Source organism: Pongo abelii, chromosome X (genome assembly GCF_028885655.2).
Source record: "Pongo abelii isolate AG06213 chromosome X, NHGRI_mPonAbe1-v2.0_pri, whole genome shotgun sequence".
NCBI lineage: Eukaryota > Metazoa > Chordata > Mammalia > Primates > Hominidae > Pongo > Pongo abelii.
The window spans coordinates 146164926-146175839 of record NC_072008.2 but is presented as its reverse complement, the minus strand read 5'-3'; the positions used below and the strand labels follow the sequence as shown (position 1 = coordinate 146175839).

General features: G+C 40.6%; 1 protein-coding gene across 1 annotated transcript; it reads left to right on the top strand.

The window, feature by feature from the left end:
• The first annotated feature begins 669 nt into the window (after positions 1–669).
• Positions 670–10519, top strand: CXHXorf66 (chromosome X CXorf66 homolog). Its single transcript, XM_024241033.2, has 3 exons — positions 670–810; positions 8024–8177; positions 9508–10519. Exons 1-3 carry the CDS (start codon positions 723–725, stop codon positions 10349–10351), a joined length of 1086 nt encoding a protein of 361 aa, XP_024096801.2. The 5' UTR covers positions 670–722; the 3' UTR covers positions 10352–10519.
• Positions 10520–10914: the final 395 nt, after the last annotated feature.

The following is a 10914-nucleotide window of genomic DNA, read 5'->3' as shown; positions in this document are numbered from 1 at the left end:
CGGCTAATTTTTGTATTTTTTTTTATGGTAGAGAGGGGGTTTCACAATATTGGCCAGGCTGGGGGTTTTCCAATTAATATTTAATTTTATTATATTCCAATGGCCCCAAATGCATAATTTCAAAGACTGTCACTTTTATAGGACATGTTCTTTCATTTTTTTTTTACTCTTTATTTTATTTTATTTTTTTTGAGACAGGGTCTTGCTCTGTCACCCAGGCTGGAGTGCAGTGGCGCAATCTCGGCTCACTGCAACCTCCACCTCCTGGGTTTAAGTGATTCTCCTGCCTCAGCCTCCCAAGTAGCTGGGATTGCAGGTGCACACCACCACGCCCAGCTAATTTTTGCATTTTAATAGAGACGGGGTTTTACCATGTTGGCCAGGCTGGTCTTGAACTCCTGACCTCAAGTGATCCGCCCACCTCTGCCTCGGAAAGTGCTGGGATTACAGCTGTGAGCCACCATGCCTTGAACCCGGGAAGTGGAGGTTGCAGAGAGCCAAGATGATGCCATTGCACTCCAGCCTGAGCCAAACTCCGTCTCAAAAAAAAAGCAGTCATTTGGTAAAATTTGTATACAGAAGCTTATGCTTCCCCATGGTGAGATTATGTTGTCAGAGTATGACACACAATGGTAATGATGTCATAAATGCCTAGAACACTCTGAACCGTATAAATTCAGTAGTTACCTTAGTAGACAAATCATTTGAACCAAGTTGCAGACATGAATCTTGTTATTTGTGTCCTACTTTTGTCCATTTGGACAAATAATTGTATGACTACAAACCAAACGAATGGATCTTCTACTACAGGTAGGTGCCTAACCTTAAAACTTGTAAATTATGATCTGTTATAGTATACATTAAAGTATTTAATTAGAAAAGCCAGCTGTATTTAAGAAATCTGCTGTTACTTTTAGCAGTGTTACCATTACTAGGTCTTCAAGAATTTCTAATACAACAGCTGATATTAAAAAACTTAAGCAAAATATAAGCATCAAGATGACAGACTTATGGTCCTCCTTTACCACCCTTCCCCACTCAATATACCAACCTCTCCCCACCAAACTATCTAATACTACGTAAATGAATCTGGCAAGGGACTTAACATATAGTAGGTTTTTTTTTGTTTTTTGTTTTTTTACTTTAAGTTCTGGGATACATGTGCAGAACGTGCAGTTTTGTTACATAGGTATACATGTGCCATGGTGGTTTGCTGCACCTGTCAACCCATTATCTAGGTTTTAAGCCCCACATGCACTAGGTATTTGTCCTAATCCTCTCCCTCCCCTTGCCCCCCCACCCCCACAACAGGCCCCAGTGTGTGATGTTCCTCTCCCTGTGTCCATGTGTTCTCATTGTTCAACTCCCACTTATAAGTGAGAAAATGAAGTGTTTGGTTTTCTGTTCCTCTGTTAGTTTGCTGAGAATGATGGTTTCCAGCTTCACCCATGTCCCTGCACAGGACATGAACTCATTCTTTTTTATGGCTGCATAGTATTCCATGGTGTATATGTGCCACATTTTCTTAAACCAGTCTATCATTGATGGGCATTTGGGTTGGTTCCAGGTCTTTGCTATTGTAAATAGTGCTGCAATAAACATACGTGTGTATGCGTCTTTACAGTAGAATGATTTATAATCCTTTGGGTATATACCTAGTAATGGGATTGCTGGGGCAAATGGTATTTCTGGTTCTAGATCCTTGAGGAATTGCCACACTGTCTTCCACAGTAGTTGAACTAATTTACACTCCCACCAACAGTGTAAAAGCGTTCCTATTTCTCCTCCCCTCATCAGCATCTGTTGTTTCCAGACTTTTTAATGATCACCATTTTAACTGGCATGAGATGGTATCTCATTGTGATTTTGATTTGCGTTTCTCTAATGACCAGTGATGATGAGCTTTTTTTCATATGTTTGTTGACCACATAAATGTCTTCTTTTGAGAAGTGTCTGTTCATATCCTTCGCCAACTTTTTGATGGGGGTGTTTGTTTTTTCTTGTAAATTTGTTTAAGTTCCTTGTAGATTCTGGATATTAGCCCTTTGTCAGATGGATAGATTGCAAAAATTTTCTTCCATTCTGTAGGTTGCGTGTTTATTCTGATGATAGTTTATTTTGCTGTGCAGAAGCTCTTTAGTTTAATTAGATTCCATTTGTCAATTTCAGCTTTCGTTGCCATTGCTTTTGGTGTTTCAGTCATGAAGTCTTTGCCCATGCCTATGTCCTGAATGGTATTGCCTCAGTTTTCTTCTAGGGTTTTTATGGTTTTAGGTTTTACATTTAAGTCTTTAATCCATCTTGAGTTAATTTTTGAATAAGGTGTAAAAAGGGATCCAGTTTCTGTTTTCTGCACATGGCTAGCCAGTTTTGCCAGCACCATTTATTAAATAGGGAATCCTTTCCCCATTACTTGTTTTTGTCAGGTTTGTCAGAGATCAGATGGCTTTAAATGTGTGGTGTCATTTCTGAGGCCTCTGTTTTGTTCCTTTGGTCTATATATCTGTTTTGGTACCAGCACCATACTGTTTTGGTTACTGTAGCCTTGTAGTATAGTTTGAAGTAAGGTAGAGTGATGCCTCCAGCTTTGTTCTTTTGGCTTAGGATTGTCTTTGCTATACAGACTCTTTTTTGGTTCCATATGAGATTTAAAGTAGTTTTTTCTAACTCTGTGAAGAAAGTCAGTGGTAGCTTGATGGGAATAGCATTGAATCTATAAATTACTTCAGGCAGTATGGCCATTTTCACAATATTGATTCTTCCTAACCATGAGCATGGAATGTTTTTCCATTTGTTTGTGACCTCTCTTATTTCCTTGAGCAGTGGTTTGTAGTTCTCCTTGAAGAGTTCCTTCGCATCTCTTGTAAGTTGTATTCCTAGGTATTTTATTCTCTTTGTAGCAATTGTGAATGGGAGTTCACTCATGATTTGGCTCTCTGCTTATCTATTATTGGTGTATAGGAATCCTTGTGATTTTTGCACATTGATTTTGTATCCTGAGACTTTGCTGAATTTGCTTATCAGCTTAAGGAGATTTTGGGCTAAGATGATGGGATTTTCTAAATATACAATCATGTCATCTGCAAACAGACAATTTGACTTTCTCTCTTTCTATTTGAATGCCCTTTATTTCTTTCTCTTGCCCAATTGCCCTGGCCAGAAGTTCCAATACTATGTTGAATAGGAGTGGTGAGAGGGCATCCTTGTCTTGTGCAGGTTTTCAAAGGGGACGCTTCCAGCTTTTGCCCATTCAGTATGATATTGGCTATGGGTTTGTCATAAATAGCTCTTATTATTTTGAGATATGTTGATTGATAGGATTGATTCCATCAATACCTAGTTTATTGAGAGTTTTTAGCATGAAGGGGTGTTGAATTTTATCAAAGGCCTTTTCTGCATCTATTGAGATAATCATGTGGCTTTTGTAATTGGTTCTGTTTACATGATGGATTACATTTATTGATTTGCGTTTGTTGAACCAGCCTTGCATCCCAGGGATGAAGCCGACTTGATCATGGTGGATAAGCTGTTTGATGTGCTGCTGGATTCGGTTTGCCAGTATTTTATTGAGGATTTTCGCATCGATGTTCATCAGGGATATTGACCTGAAATTTTCTTTTTTTGTTGTGTCTCTACCAGGTTTTCGTATCAGGATGATGCTGGCCTCATAAAACGAGTTAGGGAGGAGTCCCTCTTTTTCTATTATTTAAAATAGTTTCAGAAGGAATGGTACCACCTCCTCCTTGTACCTCTGGTAGAATTCGACTGTGAATTGTCTGGTCCTGGGCTTTTTTTGGTTGGTAGGCTATTAATTACTGCCTCAATTTCAGAACTTGTTATTGGTCTATTCACAGACTTGACTTCTTCCTAGTTTAGTCTTGGGAGAATGTGTGTGTCCAGGAATTTATCCATTTCTTCTAGATTTTCTAGTTTATTTGCATAGAGGTGTTTATACTATTCTCTGATGGTAGTTTGTATTTCTGTGGGATCAGTGGTGATATCCCCTTTATTATTTTTTATTGTGTCTATTTGATTCTTCTCTCTTTTCTTCTTTATTGGTCTGGCTAGTGGTCTATCTATTTTATTAATGCTTTCAATAAACCAGCTCCTGGATTCATTGATTTTTTCTGAAGGGTTTTTCATGTGTCTATCTCCTTCAGTTCTGCTCTGATCTTAGTTACTTCCTGTCTTCTGCTAGCTTTTGAATGAGTTTGCTCTTGCTTCTCTAGTTCTTTTAATTGTGATATTAGGGTGTCAATTTCAGATCTTTCCTGCTTTCTGATGTGGGCATTTAGTGCTATAAATTTCCCACTTAACACTGTATTAGCTGTGTCCCAGAGATTCTGGTACGTTGATTCTTTGATCTCATTAGCTTCAAAGAACTTCTTTATTTCTGACTTAATTTTGTTGTGTACCCAGCGGTCATTCAGGAGCAGGTTGTTCAGTTTCCATGTAGTTGTGTGGTTTTGAGTGAGTTTCTTAAACCTGAGTTCTAATTTGATTGCACTGTGATCTGAAAGACTGTTTGTTATGATTTCCATTCTTTTGCATTTGCTGAGGAGTGTTTTACTTCCAATCACGTGGTTGGTTTTAGAATAAGTGCTATGTGGTACTGAGAAGAATGTATATATTCTGTTGATTTGGGTTGGAGAGTTCTATTAGGTCGACTTGGTCCAGAGCTGAGTTCAAGTTGTGAATATCCTTGTTAATTTTCTGTCTCATTGATCTGTCTAATATTGACAGTGGGATGTTAAAGTTTCCCACTATTATTGTGTGGGAGTCTAAATCTCTTTGTAGGTGTCTAAGAGTTTGTTGTATGAATCTGGGTGCTCCTGTATTGGGTGCATATCTATTTAGGATAGTTAGCTCTTCTTGTTACATTGATACCTTTACCATTATGTAATGCCCTTGTTTGTCTTTTTTGATCTTTGTTGGTTTAAAGTCCATTTTTTCAGAGGCTACGATTGCAACCCCTGCTTTTTTTGGCTTTCCATTCACTTGGTAAATATTCCTCCATTCCTTTATTTTGAGCCTATGTGTGTCTTTTCAGGTGTGATGGGTCTCCTGAATACAGCATACTGATGAGTCTTGACTCTTTACCCAATTTGCCAGTCTATGTCTTTTAATTGGAGCATTTAGACCATTTACATTGAAGGTTAATATTATTATGTGTGAAGTTGATCCTGTCATCATGATGCTAGCTGGTTATTTTGCACATTAGTTGATGCAGTTTCTTCATAGTGTCATTGATCTTTATATTTTGGTGTGTTTCTGCAGTGGCTGGTACTGGTTTTTGCTTTCCATATTTAGTGCTTCCTTCAGGAGCTCTTGTAAGGCAGGCCTGGTGGTGACAAAAATCCCTCAGTATTTGCTTGTCTGGAAAGGATTTTATTTCTCCTTCATTTATGAAACTTAGTTCGGCTGGATATAAAATTCTCAGTTGAAAATTCTTTTCTTTAAGAATGTTGAATATTGGCCCCCACTCTCTCCTGGCTTGTAGAGTTTCTGCAGAGAGATTCTCTGTTAGTTTGATCAGCTTCCCTTTGTAGGTAATCTGACCTTTCTCTCTGGCTGTGCTTAACATTTTTTCCTTCATTTCAACCTTGGAGAATCTGATGATTATGTGTCTTGGGGTTGCTCTTCTCCAGAAGTATCTTAGTGGTGTTCATTGTATTTTCTGAATTTGAAAGTTGGCCTTTCTTGCTAGGTTGGGGAAGTTCTCCTGGATAATATCCTGAAGTGTGTTTTCCAACCTGGTTCCGTTCTCTCGGTCACTTTCAGGTGCACCAATCAATCGTAGGTTTGGTCTTTTCACATGGTCCCATATTTCTTGGAGGCTTTGTTCATTTTGTTTTTCATTCTTTTTTCTCTAATCCTGTTTTCACACCTTATTTCAGCAAGTTGATCTTCAATCTCTGATATCCTTTCTTCTGCTTGATTGATTTGGCTATTGATACTTGTATATGCATCACGAAGTTCTCATGCTGTGTTTTTCACCTCCATGAGGTCATTTATGTTCTTCTCTAAATTGGTTATTCTAGTTAGCCATTTCTGTAACATTTTATCAAGGTTCTTAGCTTCCTTGCATTTGGTTAGAACATGCTCCTTTAGCTCAGAGGAGTTCGTTATTACCCACCTTCTGAAGTCTACTTCCATCAGTTCATCAAACTCATTCTCTGTCCAGTTTTGTACCCTTGCTGGAGAGGAGTTGTGATCATTTGGAGGAGAAAAGACATTTTGGTTTTTGGAATTTTCAGCATTTTTGTGCTGGGTTTTCCTCATCTTTGTGGATTTATCTATCTTTGATCTTTGAGGCTAATGACCTTTGGATGGGATTTTTGTGTGGGGGTCCTTTTTGTTGATGTTGATGCTATTGTTTTCTGTTTGTTAGTTTTTCTTCTAACAGTCAGGCCCCTCTTCTGCAGGTCTGCTGCAGTTTGCTGGAGGTCCACTCCAGACCCTATTTGCCTGGGTATCACCAGCGGAGGCTGCAGAACAACAGAGATTGCTGCCTGCTCCTTCCTCTGGAAGCTTTGTCCCAGAGGGGCACTAGCCTGATGCCAGCCAGAGCTCTCCTGTATGAGGTGTCTGTCGACCCCTGCTGGGAGGTCTCTCCATCCGGGAGGCACAGGAGTCAGGGACCCACTTGAGGAGGCAGTCAGTCTCTTAGCAGCTCTGTGCTGGAAGAATCCTCCTTGTCAGAATCCACTGCTCTCTTCAGAGCTGGCAGGCAGGAACGTTTAAATCCGCAGAAACTGCCTACAGCCACCTGTTCCCCCAGGTGCTCTGTCCCAGGGAGGTGGGAGTTTTATCTGTAAGCCCCTGACTGAGGCTGTTGCCTTTCTTTCAGAGATGCCCTACCCAGTGAGGAGGAATCTAGAGAGGCAGTCTGGCCACAGTTGCTTTGCAGCGCTGTGGTGAGTTCCACCCAGTCCGAACTTCCTGGCCTCCTTAGCACTGTCAGGGGGAAAAGTGCCTACTGAAGCCTCAGTAATGGTGGACGCCCCTCCCCCCACCAAGCTCCATCATCCCGGGTCTACTTCAGAATGCTGTGCTGGCATCGAGAATTTCAAGCCAGTAGATCTTAGCTTGCTGGGCTCCTTGGGAGTCGGATCCGCTGAGCGAGACCACGTGGCTCCCTGGGTTCAGCCCCTTTCCAGAAGAGTGAACGGTTCTGTCTCACTGGGCTTCCAGGTGCCACTGGGGGGGAAAAAAAACTGCTACAGCTAGCTCTGTGTCTGCCCAAATAGCCACCCAGTTTTGTGCTTGAAACCCAGGGCCCTGGTGTTGTAGGCACACGAGAGAATTTCCTGGTCTGTGGATTGCCAAAACCATGGGAAAAGCGTAGTATCTGGGCTGGATAGTACAGTCCCTCACTGCTTCCCTTGGCTGGGAGAGAGAGGCCCCTGGCTCCTCGCACTTCCCAGGTGAGGCAATGCCCCACTCTGCTTCTGCTCGCCCTCCCTGGGCTGCACCCATTGCAGTCCCAATGAGATGAACTGGGTACCCCTAAGCAGTTCCAGTGAGATGAACTGGGTACCTCAGTTGGAAATGCAGACATCATCCACCTTCTGCGTTGGTCTTGCTGGAAGCTGCAGACCAGAGCTGTTCCTATTTGGCCATCTTGCCAGATCTCCAGCATATAGTAGGTTTTTAACAGAGGTTTGTTTTTGTCACATCCCTTTTCAATTACACACACACATTCACACACACATTAACACTCAAGTACACTTATACATGCAAGACATACACACACAGATTCAAAAACCTGGGTAATGTGATAAGCAAGCCAAGATTCAGGGATAACCCAGGTAATGGTATGGATTAGTCAGCGATGCCTCCCATATTTAGCTTCTGGACTGGCTGGATCCATGAGGTAAAAACATAACAGTGGTACAATTAATCAGGTTTAAACAATAATTGATGAAGCAATGTTATTTTGATCTACACTATCAAACCACTATCAGTGTGGAAAAAAACTTGGTTACCTAACACCTTCTCTGATTATACAATCTCTTTGCAGCAGATAAACCTGTTGAATCAATGCAGACAAAATTGAACTACCTTAGAAGAAATCTACTCGTTTTAGTTGGTATTATCATCATGGTTTTTGTCTTTACCTGTTTTTGTTATCTCCATTATAACTGTCTGAGCGATAATGCGTCCAAAGCAGGAATGTAAGTTTTACTCCTTTAAATTAAGAGTGCGAGGTGTGTGTGTGTGTGTGCACATATAGTGGAGGTTTCATTGTTGTTCAGGTTACTTAATATTAACTTTAGACTTCTGAAGAGCTACCAACCTTTTGTAGGTGAATATTTTCCCTTAAATTATATCAGCTCTTAAATATTCTCTAGTACATTATTAACTTCAGTCAAAGTGTCTCTTGTTCAAGGTTCAGCTGAACTCCAGGACATTAATTGCATTATAAATTCAGTGCAGGAAAAGAGGGCATGAATATCCAAATAAAAGTGAGAGAATGAAGAGAAAGAGAGAGGGAATTGGGTCTCTGTTTTTCAAAGACAATAAAACATTTTGGATAATCTACCATTTTAAGACTTAATCGCATGAAAAATTATTCACTGTTGTTGCTCTCATGATCTCAGTGCCTGTCTTTTATATACTAGTTCCCTAAAAATATCCCATTCCAAAGACTGGTGACTAAAATGTGGTACCAGTACTGTATTCCGTTAGTTTCAGAGGAATGTTATGAATTTAAATATGCACAGATAACTTGATGTTGTAAATATGATACAAAAACAATGACTTTTTCTACAGTTTTTTTCTTGTGATACATTATCAATTTGGACTTTTTTTATAAAAAGTTTAATTCTGAAATAAGTGAGGTTCATTCTCTCTCTCTGTGTGTATGTGTGTGTGTGTGTGTGTTTCTCTCTTTTCACAGCAGATTTGAAACAACTTTGTGTAATTCTATATGTGGATTATATGGTTATCTAATGTGGTTAAATAGTAAAATGCTCTTAAGAAAAAGCATTAAACAAGAGTTCATATTTATAACCTTCGTTGTGGCTTTCACCACTCTCCAATTCTGTTTTTGTGTTTCTGTTTGTTTGTTTGTTTTTGAGACAGAGTCTCACTTTGTCACCCAGGCTGGAGTGCAATGGCATGATCTCGGCTCACTGCAACCTCTGCCTCCCAGGTTCAAACGATTCTCCTGCCTCAGCCTCCCAAGTAGCTGGGGACTACAGGTGTGCGCCACCACACCAGGCTAATTTTTGTATTTTTAGTAGAGACGGAGTTTCACCATGTTGGCCAGCCTGGTCTCGAACTCCTGGCCTCAAGTGATCTGCCCACCTCGTCCCCCCAAAGTGTGGGATTACAGGTGTGAACCACCACACCCAGCCATCACACTCCGATTCTTACTGTGTTCAGTTTTCATATTAAAGCCCCAAAAGACCACAGGTCTCAGCAGTACCATACGTTCTCCGATAATAGTAATAGGTCTCTTTTGTTTTAAATCATTATACTCCAAATTTTCTATACTTTCAGGGTCAAGAAAAAAGATATAGCAGCCAAGTCATCCAAAACATCATTCAGTGAAGCCAAGACAGCCTCTCAATGCAGTCCCGAAACACAACCCATGCTATCTACTGCAGACAAGTCATCTGATTCCTCGAGTCCAGAAAGGGCATCCGTACAATCCAGCACAGAAAAATTAATCAGGCCCTCAAGTCTACAAAAGCCATCCATACCAAACAGTACAGGAAAGTTAACTAGGCCATCATATCCAAAAAGGTCATCCAAGTCATCACGCTCAAATAAATTAAGCAAGTCATCTCACCTGGAAAAGGCACATAGGACAGGCAGCCTAGAAAAATTATGTAAGCTAGACTACGCGTGTAAGCTAGCCAGTTCAGATAAGCCAGTCAGGCCACCTCAGCTATCCAAGCCACTTTGTTCATCTCATCCACAAAATGAAATCTCACCATCCAAGCCATTCGGTCTACAGGAATTGGCTAAGCCTCCCAAACATTTTAATCCAAAAAGGTCAGTGAGTCTAGGCAGGGCAGCCTTATTATCCAACTCTAAATTAGCTGAAGCTTGTCAATCCTACAAGAAAAAACATCTTGTTGCCAAAACTTATAAGCCTTTGGTCAATGATATTTCTGAGGCAAAGGAGAAAAACACTCAAAACCTACATGTTTCAAGCAAACTCAAGTCCTCTCGCAGGTCCTTTCGTAAGTTAGATTCCAGGAACGATGCATATGGTGATCATGTGAATGACAGTGATATGATGAACTATTACAGTGAGGATGACAGTGATAAAGATATAATCATTACGTGCGACAGAGAGTACAATCAAGTCACCTCTGAAGTAATCCTAAATGATTAGGAGCTCAACAAAAATAAAATCCAAGTGTGAAAGAGCAAACTTATACCAACTATTTTATGCTCATCATCCCTTAAGAAACTAGTAGAGGGAAAAATCACTATCAAGATCAGCCATATCTGTCTTGGAGGCGATTTATTTTAAAAATATCAATAAAATGCATGACATAAATTACTATCGTAATTATTATTTCATTTTAGAGGGCACAAGCATCTTTTGATGTCTCTTACTTAGACCTGGTCACTTGGATAAGAACCATAAACATACACTCATACAAACCTAGAAAGAAACTGCAAGATGGGGCCGGGTATGGTGGCTCACACCTGTAATCCTAGCACTTTGGGAAGCTGAGGCGGGCAGATCACCTGAGGTCAGAAGTTCGAGACCAGCCTGGCCAACATGGTAAAATCTCGTCTCTACTAAAATTACAAAAATTAGCCAGGCGTGGTAGTGGGTGTCTGTAATCCCAGCTACTCGGGAGGTTGAGGCAGGAGAATCGCTTGAATCCAGGAGGCGGAGGTTGCAGTGAGCCGAGATCGAACAGCTGCCCTCCAGCCTGGGTAACA